Source organism: Ranitomeya variabilis, chromosome 7 (assembly GCF_051348905.1).
Source record: "Ranitomeya variabilis isolate aRanVar5 chromosome 7, aRanVar5.hap1, whole genome shotgun sequence".
Classification (NCBI taxonomy): domain Eukaryota; kingdom Metazoa; phylum Chordata; class Amphibia; order Anura; family Dendrobatidae; genus Ranitomeya; species Ranitomeya variabilis.
In genome coordinates this window covers 48,891,416-48,908,986 of record NC_135238.1, presented here as the reverse complement: position 1 = coordinate 48,908,986, position 17,571 = coordinate 48,891,416, and the positions used below count along the sequence as shown (strand labels likewise).

The 17,571-nt window shown below is 41.4% G+C and overlaps 1 protein-coding gene and 1 pseudogene across 2 annotated transcripts in view; both read right to left on the bottom strand.

Moving 5' to 3' along the window:
- Nucleotides 1–1,539: 1,539 nt before the first annotated feature.
- Nucleotides 1,540–17,571, bottom strand: part of LOC143786233 (uncharacterized) — a 91,075-nt pseudogene continuing 75,043 nt past the window's right edge. The window contains exons 5-6 of the transcript XR_013218249.1: nt 5,842–5,941; nt 1,540–3,763 (exon numbers count right to left, since the gene is read on the bottom strand). The product of XR_013218249.1 is annotated as an uncharacterized LOC143786233 (transcript). The remainder of the gene's footprint in view (nt 3,764–5,841; nt 5,942–17,571) is intronic.
- LOC143785893 (uncharacterized) lies at nt 10,401–11,428 on the bottom strand. Its single transcript, XM_077275032.1, has 3 exons — nt 11,048–11,428; nt 10,905–10,936; nt 10,401–10,629 (listed from the first exon to the last, which is right to left on the bottom strand). Exons 1-3 carry the CDS (start codon nt 11,414–11,416, stop codon nt 10,566–10,568), a joined length of 465 nt encoding a protein of 154 aa, XP_077131147.1. The 5' UTR covers nt 11,417–11,428; the 3' UTR covers nt 10,401–10,565.

Here is a 17,571-nt window from a genome sequence, read left to right as displayed (position 1 = left end):
AGAAAGGTGATTTGAGTGCCTTTGAACGTGGCATGGTTGTTGGTGCCAGAAGGGCTGGTCTGAGTATTTCAGAAACTGCTGATCTACTGGGATTTTCACGCACAACCATCTCTAGGGTTTACAGAGAATGGTCCGAAAAAGAAAAAAAATCCAGTGAGCGGCAGTTCTGTGGGCGGAAATGCCTTGTTGATGCCAGAGGTCAGAGGAGAATGGGCAGACTGGTTCGAGCTGATAGAAAGGCAACAGTGACTCAAATCGCCACCCGTTACAACCAAGGTAGGCCTAAGAGCATCTCTGAACGCACAGTGCGTCGAACTTTGAGGCAGATGGGCTACAGCAGCAGAAGACCACACCGGGTACCACTCCTTTCAGCTAAGAACAGGAAACTGAGGCTACATTTTGTACAAGCTCATCGAAATTGGACAGTAGAAGATTGGAAAAACGTTGCTTGGTCTGATGAGTCTCGATTTCTGCTGCGACATTCGGATGGTAGGGTCAGAATTTGGCGTAAACAACATGAAAGCATGGATCCATCCTGCCTTGTATGGAGCATCTTTGGGATGTGCAGCCGACAAATCTGCGGCAACTGTGTGATGCCATCATGTCAATATGGACCAAAATCTCTGAGGAATGCTTCCAGCACCTTGTTGAATCTATGCCACGAAGAATTGAGGCAGTTCTGAAGGCAAAAGGGGGTCCAACCCGTTACTAGCATGGTGTACCTAATAAAGTGGCCGGTGAGTGTATATAGAGCCTCATTCCGTTTTGCTATTCATACATTCCACATATTATGCATGGTTGCTGTCACTTTACTAGATTATTTAGGATATAGTCCCTAGCGGTTTGTTTTTATACTATATTTCCCTGTTTGACATTATTGTATTTTATTTATTTTTGCATTAAATAAATGTTTTTAACCTTGTGATTTTTTCTGCCTATGCCTCTTTATTCCCCATTTTCATTTATATGGGGAATTTTGTTTAAATCTGTATAGGAGGGTGCCTATATGGACACCACTAAATGTGAACTCAAGATGTAACAGGGCAAACCCATGGGTAATCCCTAGGGGTAAACAAAATGAGCAACAATCCTACCACAACATGGCATAGTATGCACTCATACACTCCTGATAAACACAATAAATGGCACCACCCATTCAATTCCCCCACATGGGGCTAATCACTCCTGTGTATACTTATCAGGGTCATTCTGCTATTGAGGGTGGTGCCATTTATTGTGTTTATCAGGAGTGTATGTGGTTTTTATTTTTAGATTCTGTTTCTCAGAGTTGAAGTGTACCTACGATAAAAACTACAGACCTCTCCATTTTTTGTAAAAGGGAAAACTTGAAAAATCGGCAGTTTATCGAATACTTATGTTCTCAACTGTATGTCAGTGTGACTCAGAATCAGTAGGATCCATTGAAGCATTCCAGAGTTATTACCTCATAAAGTGACACTGATCAGAATTGAAAAAAAATTGGCCTGCTCAGGAAGGGGAAAACAGGCATGTGGGTGAAAGGGTAAAAAGGGTTAAAATAGCATCCTTTTATGGGAATCCCCAATATATTAGCCCCTCAAAGTAACTTCAAAACTGAATAGGTCCCTAAAAAATGAGTTTTGCACATTGCCCTAAAATAAGGAAAAATACCAAACTGCAATTACTAAACTACTAAATGTTTAACAATACTAACAAAACAAAAGGATGTTTGAAAACTTATTGACATGGAATACAAAAGGTAAATGTTTTGGGTTTTTTATATGGTATAACTAAACGGTTTACAGGTATAAACATTCAAAGTTTGGACATTGCATATTTTTATTTATTACATTTTTTAATAAAATAAAGCACAACATATAAGGAAAAAAATATTTTCAGAATAACTGGGATACGAGACATTCCATCATTATTACTACAAACAGTGACACGTCAGATTTGAAAAACTAGTCACTAAAAGGTTGCAATGCTTTCTTCCCAATGTGAGTTCTGTGATGTCTAATAAGTTGAGATTTAGATTAAAAAAACACATTCTGAACATGAAAATTGCTTCTCTCCTGTGTGAATTTTTTCATGTGTAACAAGTTGATTTCATGGTAAAACATTTCCCACGTTCCGAACATGAAAATGGCTTCTATCCTGTGTGAATTCTCTCATGTATAACAAGAGTTGATTTGTCTGTAAAACATTTTCCACATTTTGAACATGAAAATAGCTTCTCACCTCTGTAAATTCTCTCATATATAACAATAGTTGATTTTAGAGTAAAACAATTGCCACAATCTGAACATGAAAATGGTTTCTCTCATGTGTGAACTCTCTCATGTCTAACTAGTTGAGATTTATCCATAAAACATATTCCACATTCTGAGCATGAAAATGGCTTCTTTCCTGCGTGGATTGTCTCATGTGTAACAAGAGTTGATTTTGCAGAAAAACATTTCCCACATTCTGAACATGAAAATGGTTTCTCCCCGTGTCAATTCTCTCATGTGTAACAAGATGGGATTTATTAGTAAAACATTTTGAACATTCCGAACATGAAAGTAATTTCTGTCCTGTGTGAATTTTTTTCATGTGTAACAAGTTGATTTCATAGTAAAACATTTCCCACATTCCGAGCATGAAAATGGTTTCTATCCTGCATGAATTCTCTCATGTTTAATAAGATTTGATTTAGTAGTAAAACATTTCCCACATTCCGAACATGAAAATGGCTTTTCTCCTGTGTGAATTCTCTCATGTGCAACAAGAGTTGATTTGTCTGTAAAACATTTTCCACATTCTGAGCATGAAAATGGCTTCTCGCCTGTGTGAATTCTCTCATGTGTAACAAGAGTTGATTTATCTGTAAAACATTTTCCACATTCTGAACATGAAAATGGCTTCTCACCTCTGTGAATTCTCTCATGTATAACAAGAGTTGATTTTAGAGAAAAACATTTGCCACAATCTGAACATGAAAATGGTTTCTCTCCTGTGTGAACTCTCTCATGTCTAATAAGTTGGGATTTATCTGTAAAACATGTTCCACATTCTGAGCATGAAAATGGCTTCTCTCCTGTGTGAGTTCTCTCATGTGTACGAAGAGTTGATTTCTCTGTAAAACATTTTTCACATTCTGAGCATGAAAATGGTTTCTTTCCTGTGTGGATTCTTTCATGTGTAACAAGATTTGATTTTGCAGAAAAACATTTCCCACATTCTGAGCATGAAAATGGCTTCTCCCCTGTGTGAATTCTCTCATGTGTGACAAGAAGATATTTTTTAGTAAAACATTTTGAACATTCTGAACATGAAAATAACTTCTGTCCTGTGTGAATTCTCTCATGTATAAGAAGAGCTGATTTCTTTGTAAAGCATTTTTCACATTCTGAGCATGAAAATGGCTTCTTTGCTGTGTGGATTCTCTCATGTGTAACAAGAGTTGAACTTGCAGAAAAACATTTCCCACATTCTAAGCATGAAAATGGCTTCTCTCCTATGTGAATTCTCTCATGTGTAACAAGATGAGATTTGTTAGTAAAACATTTCCCACATTCTGAACATGAAAATGGCTTCTTCCTTGTTTGAGCTTTATTATTTTCCTCACTTCTTCTGTGACTATTTTGTTTAACAGTCTGTGATGAATTAGGACATTGTACTTTAAAAAGATCCATGGCTGAGATGTTGGTATGTTCTTCATATGGGTCTAGTATAATGCTACAATCATTTACTGTAAAGGCTGAAGATATGAGATGTCTTTTGGAGCTCCTGGTACAGCCACCTGCCAAGAATAAAACTGATTTGATTTTTGAGTCAAATAACCTTAATGATTTTATATTTAGATAAATATAAGTATTAAGAAAATTAAAAATAAATAAATTACATACAAATTGCAAAGTATGTAGCAAAGTTCTATTATTAACTGACTGAAGTGTAAGTTACATAATCACAAAGAATAAATTGTACTAATGTTCATTCTCAATCATTGGCCAGTGCAAACATCAAATAATAAAACATTTGTCATTGTTCACATATTTTATGAGAATAAAAATGATTGTTGTCGATAGCACATCATCCTCTTTGTGTAAATTGAGGATGTTCTGCATTAATAAAGAAAAAGTCATGAAATAAACAAACAAATCATCATTGCTACATCAAAATGAAAACTAATAAGCTCTAATCACCTTCCTATACAATCAATCACTGCTTATTGATGAAATTATATTCCCTTTTCAGCTGTTCAACTCTATTCTTCTGGAGTAGTAGAGGGCTGTAGAAGTCACTTTTCTCCGTTAGAGCTTCATGCAACACCTCAATGACTTTAAGCGAACGGCTGCAAGGAAAATATAACTTCAATTTCTCCTGGTAGCCGCTCTCCCAGTTAGGGTACCGTCACACAGTGCCATTTTCATCGCTACGACGGCACGATTCGTGACGTTCTAGCGATATCGTTACGATATCGTTGTGTCTGACACGCTACTGCGATCCGGATCCCCGCTGAGAATCGTACGTCGTAGCAGATTGTTTGAAACTTTCTTTCGTCGTCTAGTGTCCCGCTGTGGCGGCATGATTGCATCGTGTGACACAGGTTGTATACGATGTGCGCACAGTAACCAACGGCTTCTACATCGCAAATACGTCATGAAATTATCGCTCCAGCGCCGTGTATTGCAACGTGTGACCGCAGTCTTCGACGCTGGAGCGATAATCATACGACGCTGCAACGTCATGAATCGTGCCGTCGTAGCGATGAAAATGGCACTGTGTGACGGTACCCTTAAACAGCCTAACATGCTTTAAATACTATTCATCTACAGGTTACAAATATACTGTATGTACAAGTAAATAGCATTTTTGTAGCTGACAGGTTATCTTTAGGGGTTAATTTACACAGGCAGATATTGACCTGTTGCAAATACTCATTCATGATATGGGAGCAGCTTTGTTTTCTCTCTCCATGGAAAACAGATGAATGCTTGGCTGAAACATCATGGCTATGGCAGATTTCAGAGACAGTGCGGTCAGCAGACTTAGGTACAAGTAATGTCTGTACTAACATCTCTAATTATATGTCTATGTCTGTGGTCTGGAATGTTTTAGAATAGTAAAGCACAACTGGATTCCATATTGCATCCTGTGGTGTGTGCTGTGGAAATTATATCTGTTCAGTGAATGCTTCAAATCTACCACTGGCACCCAATCATCCCTGTGAAGAGTGCAGGACTTGCTCATATTGTGTCACTTATTTCTAGAGAAATGCTCAGTACTACTAGGTGGTGTCCGTCTCACACAATCGCTGACCGCTACATGCAGTACAGAGGAGCCGTATGGTCGTGTATTAGGAAGTCATGGCCATAGACCAAATATAAAGCTGGATAAGCCCAGGCAATTCTCTGCTTTCTGTTATAATCTACTACTGGCTGTGACTATGAGACAATTGTCTTAAAACAGTTATTTATTTATTTATTTATTTTTTTAATCTCCAGCTAGTTCAGTATATCAAATACTTTCTTTAGAATATATATTAATCCTGAAACCAGAACTCTGATGGATGTGATGTAAAACACTAAACTAGATACTTTTGCCAATGAGATTTGTCAAGTATCTTTAATCATCTATCATCCCAGTCTATTCTTAAATCCATATCATAGATACACAACGATCTTATTACATATTGCGCCATTACATTGTCAGCCCTATATAATCTGTATTTTAGCTGAATGGAGGAATCTATTATCTAAAAAGCTGAGAAAACACATAACATATAGCTTCAAGCCTAAAATTGTTTGGTCCAATGAATGAGGAGAATGTGACTCTTCTCTGCTTTATTTAGTGGTGACTCCTCACTGGGGCAGTTACCTGTAGGAACGTCCTCTTTGCACCACTCATCATCCCGCACATCACTTTTTCCTTTCTCCATTATGGCTTCAGCTTTGATAATCTTCAGATATTTGCCTGGATGTCAAATCTGTGAAAGTAATAATATAAATAATAAGTCACATAGAGAAGGAGAATTCATGTTCTAGATGGAGGCTTTTACTACAAGCTCGTGGGCCACCCGAGCCACCAAAAGATGCTGATATCTCCGCCTCCTATACAGGTGCTTCTCACAAAATTAGAATATCATCAAACTGTTAATTTATTTATGTTCTTCAATACAAAAAGTGAAACTCATATATTATATAGAGTCATTACAGAGTGATGTATTTCAAGAGTTTATTTCTGTTAATGTTGAGGATTAATTAATACAATTTCATCAATTCATGACAATAAGTAACAATATGATATGTTATTTCCTGCCCACTCCTGGGATAAACCTGGTAGGTAAAAGAAAGAGAGTTGCTGGGGTAGATTATCAACGTAGATGAAACCCTGTATGAATGTGATCATGGAACATAATATCAATCTTTAAATTTGATCTCTATAGGGATCTGGTTTAAAGGCCACCTGTCACCCCTAAACTGGAAGATGAGCTGTGGCCACCGTCATCAGGGGCTTATCTACTCTGTAATGCTGTAGATAAGCCCCCGATGTATCCTGAAAGAGTAGAAAAAGAGGTTATATCATACTCAACTGGGTGGGCGGTCCGGTCCGATGGGCAACTCTAAATGTTGTTTAGACACACCGGGGCTCAGAATGGAGAGGAGCATTTGGATTTGAGAGCACAGAATTTGCTGGATTTCATTTGGGTTACACAGAACCATAGCACTTTTCCAGAGCCTTTGTACCTCCCTGTATTTTCGTTACCAGCTGACAGACCTGAGTAGAGACTTGCTTATTTTGTGGATTGTGTTGAAGCTTTTATTAGGAACATTTTACATAACATTTGGGATCAAGTTTATCCAGCACTCTACGCTGAGCACTTACATTGGAGTTTCCAACCGAATCTCCAAAGGAGATCCCCCAAGGGCTTCTGTCTGAATCACATATTTCAGAGATTTACATATAAAAACCTGTGTAAGCGCTAAGTGCATAGCCGAAGATAAATGTGTGCCGAGTCTTAGGGTACTGTCACACAGTGCAATTTTGATCACTACGACGGCACGATTCGTGACGTTCTAGCGATATCGTTACGATATCGCTGTGTCTGACACGCTACTGCAATCAGACATCACGCTGAGAATCGTACGTCGTAGCAGATCGTTTGGAACTTTCTTTCGTCGCTTGATCACCCGCTGACATCGCTGGATCGTTGTGTGTGACAGCGATCCAGCGATGTGTTCGCTTGTAACCAGGGTAAACATCGGGTAACTAGCCGATGTAGCAGAACCGATTGCGTTGTGCCAGCTTCTAGGCTCCCATTGAGGCTATTGAAGCATGGCAAAAGTAAAAAAAAAAGTTTTAAAAAATATGAAAAAAAATTTAAAAAAATATAAAAATTTAAATAACCCCTATTTCACCCCATTCAAAATAAAACAATAAAAAAATTCAAACCTCCACATATTTGGTAACAAAAAGAATTAACCTGATTGCCAGAATTATGTTTTTTTGGTTGCCACGACATTGCATTAAAATGCAAACCTCACCACAGTCTTCATCCCAACCCTAACCCATCTCTTCAACATATCACTAACAACTGGTGTTTTCCCCTCAAGCTTTAAACGTGCCTCCATCACACCTATCCTCAAAAAGCCCTCTCTTGACCCATCCTCTGTATCTAGCTATCGACCTATATCATTTCTCCCCTATGCCTCCAAACTACTGGAACAACACGTCTACCTTGAACTGTCCTCCCATCTCTCTTCTTGCTCCCTCTTTGACCGCTTACAATCTGGCTTCCGGTCACACCATTCCACTGAAACTGCCCTAACTAAGGTCACCAATGACCTCTTAACCGCCAAGAGCAAGCGACATTACTCTATCCTCCTCCTGGACCTGTCCTCTGCCTTTGACACAGTGGACCATTCCCTATTATTACAGACCCTCTCATCCCTTGGCATCACAGACTTGGCCTATCCTGGATCTCATCATACCTAACTGACCGGACCTTCACCATCTCCCACTCACACACCACCTCCTCACCTCGCCCCCTATCTGTCGGAGTCCCACAAGGTTCAGTCCTTGGGCCCCTGCTCTTCTCCATTTACACCTTTGGCCTGGGACAGCTCATAGAATCTCATGGCTTTCAGTATCACCTCTATGCTGATGACACACAGATCTACATCTCTGGACCAGATATCACCTCCCTACTAACCAGAATCCCTCAATGTCTGTCCACTATTTCATCCTTCTTCTCCACTAGATTTCTAAAACTTAACATGGACAAAACAGAATTCATCATCTTTCCCCCATCTCACGCGACCCCCCCCCAATGAACCTATCCATTACAGTAAATGGCTGCCCACTCTCCCCAGTCCCACAAGCTCGCTGCCTCGGGGTAATCCTTGATGCTGATCTCTCCTTCAAACCACATATCCAAGCCCTTTCCACTTCCTGCCAACTTCAACTCAAAAATATTTCACGAATCCATTCATTCCTCAACCAAGAATCTGCAAAAACCCTAGTCCATACCCTCATCATCTCTCGCCTTGACTACTGCAACCTCCTGCTCTGTGGCCTCCCCTCTAACACTCTCGCACCCCTCCAATCTATTCTAAACTCTGCTGCCCCACTAATCCACCTGTCCCCCCGCTATTCCCCGGCCTCTCCCCTCTGTCAATCCCTTCACTGGCTCCCCATTGCCTAGAGACTCCACTACAAAACCCTAACCATGACGTACAAAGCCATCCACAACCTGTCTCCTCCATACATCTGTGACCTCGTCTCCCGGTACATACCTACACGCAACCTCCGATCCTCACAAGATCTCCTTCTCTACTCCCCTCTTATCTCCTCTTCCCACAATCGTATACAAGATTTCTCTTGCGTATCACCTCTACTCTGGAACCCTCTACCACAACACATCAGACTCTCACCTACCATCGAAACCTTCAAAAATAGCCTGAAGACTCACCTCTTCCGACAAGCCTACAACCTGCAGTAACCACCGATCGACCAAACTGCTGCATGACCAGCTCTATCCTCACCTACTGTATCCTCACTCATCCCTTGTAGATTGTGAGCCTTCGCGGGCAGGGTCTTCTCTCCTCCTGTACCAGTTATGACTTGTATTGTTTAAGATTATTGTACTTGTTTTTATTATGTATACCCCTCCTCACATGTAAAGCGCCATGGAATAAATGGCGCTATAACAATAATAAATAATAATAATAATTAAAATGCAATAAGTGAAAGTAAAGTGCCTTTTAAGTACTTACATAAAGTGCCTAGGAGCTTGAATGAGGTAGACTTGATTAAATGAGGTGGTGACATTTAATTAAGTCTAAAGGTACCGTCACACTCAGCGACGCTGCAGCAATATAGACAACGATCCGACCTAAACTAGATCGCTGGAGCGTCACTGTTTAGGTCGCTGCAGAGACGTCAAACACAGCAACTCCAGAACGATGCAGGAGCGATCCAGTGATGTAACGACGACTTACTTATCGTTCTCGCTGGTTGTTAGCTCCATGCCAAACAGCCGGAGTGTACCGATCCAACACACAAAGGGGCATTGCAGCGTAGCCAGATAGGCGTGTTTCTCCACAGGGAGACACCCAGGATGTGACGTCCTGGAATATAAACGGCGACTCTACAGCGATTCAGTCGTTCCATATATTTTGAGAGCTGCGTCTTCACGTTCTGCCTTTCCAGCGTCCTGTCCGGAATGACCCTCCGCCAGCTACGATCCTCTTCTCCCGGGAGCGTTCTGTCCGGAGCGCCATACTCAGTATACTGCAGGCGTCTTCATCGTTCTTTTCTTGCTCATCAACGGTATGAAATATCTTTCAGTTGTTGTTTGTTTCATCTGTGTATAGTTATGGCTATGCAGCAATGCTTATCTATGTACTAGGTAAAATGATGTATAAAACATCTCTGGCAGCCATCTTGTGCATCTGGCAAGCGGACGCACAAGATGGAGGCACTTTAGGATGCAGTTAGCAAACTCTTTTGCGCTGGCTGCCATTTTGTGCGCACACTATATGGAAAGGTAAACCAACTCTTTTGTGTCTGCCTTGGCTTGGCTGGCCCTGGCCTGCTCCGCTAGTTAATTAAATCAGCACACAACATAACGGTAATATAAAACATTTATTTTTTACAACTATAAAACAAAAAAGGAAAAACAATTCAAATCCTCCCACGGCGGTGGGCCAACAGGTGTCGCAGCGTACGACCCTGCTGCTTTACTTGCTGCGACATCTGTGTCGCGGCCTCCAGCAGGCGCGCTGCTGTCTTCTCCAGGCACTTCTGCCTGGTCAGCAGCTCTCTCACGGTGGGCGTGGTCAACGTTGTTGTCTCAGACAGTTTGCCTGCGGCTGCCGCGTTCAAAACCTCGAACATTACTCTCTCTGCATGCATTCGCTGGGTAATGTCCAATCTATTTAACCGTTCCGCAACGAAGGATGAGAATCCGGTGAGCTGGGTTGTGGCATGTTGGGTCATTATGTTGTTGGCCAGTGCCAGGAGATCCACAGGTGTGCCTGCAGTCGCCTTTCTTTTGCGAGATGGGCGCTGTGGACGTGTCTGCTCCTCGACACACGAGCTTATGGAGGACTGAGGGGTCTCGTCATCGTTGCCTTCCGGTGTTTGGAGCTGTTGAGGAGGCGCCTGCGAGTACAGGGAAAAAAAAAGTCAATAACATACAAACAAATCAGCCCTAGGGAGCCCCCACCTCCCCAACACTTCTATGCCCGTCCGTGGGAAGCTATGAGGAACAGTTATCTAGGTAGCAAACCACAGGGGTTACAGAGCTTACAGAGCTGCGCTGAACTACTTTTGCCAGCTATACTGTACGAATGTGCGGAAGACACAAAATTTAAATTTATGTTAGACTTTTGAAATAAGACAGCATTTAAAGGAAGGGAAGGACTGTTTGGACATACTTATCTGAACAGGAAGTGGCAACTGTTATTATCTGGTGGATTAAACATGAAAAACGTGAATTATTATTATTGGAAACCGTGCAGTCTCATAAACATACAAGACACATGGCATGCTACAAGCAGGGAAGCTAGGGGGTACTTACATGCTCGTCAGGAGACTCGGGCAGGATCTCTTCAGCAGATGGCGCACAAAGGCTTGTCACGGTCTGGCACAGGCGAGGGATTTCCTGGTCCCGAGTGAACGCCAGCAGGTCATAGTACCACAACTTGGGCACATAGACGTCATCGGTTCCGGCCCCAGACTTCATGGACTTTTCAACCTTGTTGACTTCTTTTTTGTACACTGTGCGGAGAGCCTGGATCTTCTTCCGCACAATGTTTTCATCCACCGTCTCAGTGGGATGATGCTGCTTGTAGAGGGCCACCAGTTTCTCGTACGCAGCTTTCTTCTTGTAGCGGTTGCTGTAATCCGCAGACTTGATCTTCCACAAGCAGGGCAGGGAGCGGTACATCTCGATGAGTGCCCGAACAAACTCCTGGTCATTGGCAGACATCTGAAAGAAAGAAATAGGTAAGTTACAGCAAGCAAGAAAGTAAACGCTCAAAATGGCTGCCAGCCAGCGCAAAAGCATATTTGTTTACCTTTTCATAAAGCGAAAGCTCAAAATGGCTGCCAGCCAGTGCAAAAGTGTATTTGTTTACTTTTCCATAAAGCAAACGCTCAAAACGGCTCGTGAAGGGAAGAGTCATGTTAAACAATGTAAAAGGCTTATGAAGTTGTGTGGAATGCCAGAAGGGGGGAGTTTACAGCCCCTGGAGTAGAAGATTGTCTTGAAAAAAAAAAAGGTATCCTAGAAGATAATGGATTGTTGTCTACTGCTAGGGCATGAGAAAAAGTCTCTGAAAGTCTATATAGAGAAAATTGGGTAGAAGAGAAAAGGAATAAAAAGAAAAGAGTTTTGAGTTGTGTATTACAAAAATATATCCTGTGAGGGGCCATCACCGTATAATGGTGGCCCAGAGCCATGTGCTTAATCTGATGGCAGCCATTTTGTGGATGGGCCGTGTGCTTTTTCCTATTGTTAGCAGCCATTTTGTGGATGGGCAGTGTGCTTTTCCTATTGTTAGCAGCCATTTTGTGGATGGGCCGTGTGCTTTTTCCTATTGTTAGCAGCCATTTTGTGGATGGAAAAAGTGTTAATTCTAATGGTGGCTATTTTGTGGATGGCAAATGTAAATTTGGTGGTGGCATTTTGTTGATGAACATCTTAAGGGCTACACACCACATCACCAAATGCTTGTTACCCAGTAATGACCACTAACGGCCAATACTACAGTGCAAAAGCGTATTTGTTTACAAACTTGCAAGCTCAAACAGATCTCTGCAGAGATGTAGTATACATCACTCTACAATACACATAAATTAGCATTGCTGCATGGCAGATGAAACAAACAGCACAAAGATATTACTTACCGTTGATAAGCTGAAAGAGATAGAGAATGAAGATGATGCAGAGTTCTGGATTTCCAAACAGGACGCTCACGTGAGGCTCGTAGGTGGCGGAGGACGCACAAGTGATTGCAAAGGAGTAGAGTCATATATTTCGGAACGCAGCTACAGATGATCCCGCTGTGGCCTATCAGCGTTCACAGGGAGACGCCCAGCTATCAATGTTCCTGCTGCAAGTTCCCTCCCAGGCCGTCGCAGCTGAGGGCGTCTCCTTTTGTAATGTAACACGCCTACCCGACTAGGAGACGCTGCGACGCCCCCTATGCTCGTTGCTGGCGTCGTTGCTTTTGATGTCAAACATGACGATACACGCTGACCTGACGAAGAAATAAAGTTCTGGACTTCTAGCTCTGACCAGCGATGGCACAGCGGGATCCAGATCATTGCTGCGTGTCAAACACAACGAGATCGCTATCCAGGACGCTGCAACGTCACAGATCGTTGTCGTTCTCGTTGCAAAGTTGCTGAGTGTGACGGTACCTTAACTCATTTAAGCTCCTAGGCACTTTATGTAAGTACTCAAAAAGCACTTTACTTTCACTTTTGTCCTATTAAGTGAGCGCAATCGCTTTGATTTAGTATAGTTTTAGGTACGAAAAGCCCTGTGATTGTTTGGCACATGCACTTTACATAGGGATCATTGGTTGTGACTATATATATATATATATATATATATATATATATATATATATATACTAAGGGTTTAATTGTCTGTCTGTCCTGGAAATCCCGCGTCCAATCAGTGACGGGCATTGTCCTCCACTGTTGTCAAGTGCCGCCATTGTGTTGTCTAAGGGTCTAATTGTCTGTCTGTCTCGGAAATCCCGCCTTGCTGATCGGCTGGCCTCGACCAATCAGCGATGGGCACAGTCTGCCGCGAATTCTGGAATCATTGTCCTCCACTGCTGTCAAGTGCCGCCATTGTGTAGGGTGTGTGCCTGCGTGGCTGCGCAATGTACTACGTGGGCTGTGCAATATACTAGGTGGGCTGTGCAATATACTTAGTGGGCTGTGCAATATACTGAGTGGGCTGTGCAATATACTACGTGGCCTGTGTTATACACTACGTGGCCTGTGTTATACACTACGTGGGCTGTGTTATACACTACGTGGGCTGTGTTATGTCCTTCGTGCATGGTCTGTTATATACTACGTGAGCTGTGTTATATGCTACGTGAGCTGTTATAAACTACGTGACTGTGTTATATGCTATGTGGGCTGTGCTACACTCCATGGGCTGTGCTATATACTCCATGGACTGTGCTATATACTCCGTGGGCTGTGCTATATACTCCGTGGAATGTGCTATATACTCCGTGGGCTGTGCTATATACTCCGTGGAATGTGCTATATACTCCGTGGGCTGTGCTATATACTCCATGGGCTGTGCTATATACTACGCGGCTGTGCTATTTACTACGTGGGCTGTTATATACTACATGGCCGGCCGCGAACAATCAGCAACATGCGCAGCCGGCCGCAAATTGGCGCGGGATTTTAACCAAGCTTCGCTAATTGGTCGCGGCCAGCTGAATCCTGTGTATTCAATGTATTATTCTAAAATCTTCATAAATAAACTACATACATATTCTAGAATACCCGATACGTTAGAATCGGGCTACCATCTAGTATACCATCTAGTGTATATATATATATATATATATATATATATATATATATATAATGGACTATTAGTGAAATATTTAAAACATAAATTATTATACCAATGAGCTTATATCCACTTGGATTGATTTCATCTGATGTATTGACTTGCACTTGTCACTTTTCATCAGTCCTGCTTGAATTTTTATTATTGCTTTAAATTTTGGAAATAAATATTGGTTATTTTAAATTATCTATTGGTGGAATGGATTCTCTTTTCCCTAATTAATTTATTTGGGAAGGTGTAGATATTATATATTTGGAGATATATATTCCTTTATTACACTTAATACTAGACTGTGTTTATAAATTAGATAAAAAAAAGAACCTAGACATGTTTGGTGTCTATGAACTCGTAATGACCTGGAGAATCATAATGGCAGGTCAGTTTTAGCAGTTAGTTAATCTAACAAAAAAGCCAAAAAAAAATAAGTATGGGACTGCACTTTTTTTCCAATTTCACCGCACTTGGAATTTTTTGTCTCGTTTTCTAGTACACGACATGGTAAAACCAATGGTGTTGTTCAAAAGTACAACTCGTCCTGCAAAAAAAATAAGCCCTCACATGGCCATATTGATGGAGAAATATAAAAGTTATAGCTCTAGGAAGGAAGAGAGTGTAAAACGAAAACGCAAAACAGAAAAAAGCTCAGGGGTTAAATAAATGATTGTGTGACGATTTATTTCCTATCGCTGGTGCATGACGGGCCACTACCCTACAACCCTAATCAAGTATTTGACAAAACCTTTTGTCCTCGAATAAGAAAGGTAAGTATTTTAAAATTATATTTTTAATTTGTGAAAATTGATTACTATATCTCAAAACCAGAATTGGTTTATTTTTGCTATTACACGTGGTCATGGAGGGAGGTGCAGTGAGAAAATCATGTCTCTGTTTGTCAGGCAATCCCTGCATGTGTTGCATCTAACAGCCACGAGACATGCAGCACGGTGAACATACATGAACATATTATTTGAGCACGCCGAATGAACTCGGTTAACACACGAGCATGCTCAGATAACACATTATCCCACCACGTTCGCTCAACACTAATTAGTATGCAATTAAAAATCCTCAGATCGGCTGCAATTTCTTTTAATATGCGTTAATTTTCCCTCGATGACATGGGAGGGATGAGCACCATTAACCTTGAGGAGAGCATTACCAGCAGTTTTTCTATTATGAGGTGTAGTAATAATAGGCTGTCCAGCAATGCCCTCTACCGCCAAATCCGAAAAGGTGATATTATTTGAATAATAAAAAATGTAAATTGAAGGAAGTATTGTTGATTTAATCAATGCTAGGTATGGTGGATACTGTATACCATAATATATCTGCCATACCTAGCTTTGTTGATTGTAGCATCTGCCTCTAACAGACCCGTGTAATGTGAAGTTCCGCACACATCTGTTAGCCTGTTAAGTTACGCTGTCAGTCTGTGACAGAGGCATTTACAGTGTGCCGGCAGAGGGCATGTTGCTTTATCTGCCCATCGGCGCCCCCGCGATATGATTGTAGGGCTCCAATGATTTGCCATGACAGCCAGGAATCTGCTGAAGCCCCGTGCCTGCCATGATGGTACTCCTGTAAAAGCCAACCCATGCCTGGGGTTCATAGGAGACTGTGATTTTTACTATACACATTATATAGAGCTGGATCCAGAATATAATTACAATATTGTATTATTGCTGTACAATGTATTGGACAATCACAGGTAAAAAGTCCCCAACAGGGACTACTAAATACAGTAAAAAAGTTATTTACAATATATATATATATATATATATATATATATATATATATATATATATATATATACACACACACACACACACACACACACATATATATATATATATATATATATATATATATATATATATATATATATATATATAAAAGTTCACATCATCCCCTTTTTCCCCTAAAAAAATACAGATATGTGGTATTACTACATTCGTAATGATCTGATCTATCAAAATGTAAAATGAAGTAACCTGATCAGTATCTGGCGTAACGAGAAAAAAAAATCAAAATGCCATAATAGCGTTTCTTTGGGCACCACAATAAAATCTAATAAATGGTGATCAAAACATTGTATTTAATCCAAAATGGATAACAAGATTGGGTCAGTGTGATCAGCTATGTTGAAGGAAAAATAAAAAAAAGTTATGGTTCTAGGAAAATGGGAAGAAAAAACAAAAGTGTAAACAGCAGTAACATTTCAAAGGAAGGTATTAATCAAAACAAGAATACGATAATACATGACATAGATTAAAAAGTTGCATACAAATTTTTAAAGGAAATAAACCAGAAACCGATCACTTACATTTTATGTTTAGGATCCAGAGAGGCAGAAACTGGGACAAGTCTTCAATTCCACTGACCCCAAGAAATGACCAACATCCAAAAGTCTTACACACATTTTTATGACCTGGTCTGTTGTTGCTCATCCCCCATCCTGTGATGTCACCTCCAGGCAGGGTCAGGATATTTGCATTCTATGGCTCTTTATGTTGATGTATCCCCCCCACCTGTGGGTTGTGATGTGTAAGGTCAAAGAAAACCAATTCCAAGACCAAATGTGTAAATAACAACCAGTCCACACAGGAATTCTACACAATAGTTGTGCTGGGACACCCTGGTGGGTTTAGGGCTTAGAGCTTCAGGAGGCCTAGAACCAGTGTCTTCTCCCCACTTACAATAGGGACTGTCACACATTAACTCTTTGGTGTTCCTCCCATTAACATATCAATTCAAAAGCCCATGTAATATCTCCCACAATGGTCCCAGAGGTATAAACTATTGTCAGGTCTGTGCTGGGACACCCTGGGGGTCTATGTCTTTGTGCTGCAGGAGGCCAGAACCAGTGTCTTCTCCCCACTGACTGGAAGAAGGTGTGAATGGTTTAACTGTTAAGGTACCTTCACATGGAGCGACGCTGCAGCGATAGCGACAACGATGCCAATCGCTGCAGCGTCGCTGTTTGGTCGCTGGAGAGCTGTCACACAGACCGCTCTCCAGCAACCAACGATGCCGAGGTCCCCGGGTAACCAGGGTAAACATCGGGTTGCTAAGCGCAGGGCCGCGCTTAGTAACCCGATGTTTACCCTGGTTACCAGCGTAAAAGTAAAAAAAACAAACTGTACATACTCACCTGCACGTCCCACGGCGTCTGCTTCCTGACACTGACTGAGCTCCGGCCCTAACAGCACAGCGGTGACGTCACCGCTGTGCTTTCACTTTCACTTTAGGGACAGCGCTCAGTAAGTGTCAGGAAGCAGACGCTGGGGGACGCGCAGGTGAGTATGTACTGTTTGTTTTTTTTACTTTTACGCTGGTAACCAGGGTAAACATCGGGTTACTAAGCGCAGCTCTGCGCTTAGTAACCCGATGTTTACCCTGGTTACCAGTGTAAAATATCGCTGGTATCGTTGCTTTTGCTTTCAAACACAACGATACACGGCGATCGGACGACCAAATAAAGTTCTGGA

Excerpts from the sequence above, each read along its gene's own strand:
- LOC143785893 (XM_077275032.1), bottom strand. The coding sequence starts at position 11,416 with ATGTACCGCTCCCTGCCCTGCTTGTGGAAGATCAAGTCTGCGGATTAC. Across the intron at positions 10,937-11,047 it reads CCGAGTCTCCTGACGAGCAT|ATAATAACAGTTGCCACTTC; the intron begins GTAAGTACCCCC and ends TTAATCCACCAG. Across the intron at positions 10,630-10,904 it reads GCCACTTCCTGTTCAGATAA|GCGCCTCCTCAACAGCTCCA; the intron begins GTATGTCCAAAC and ends CTGTACTCGCAG.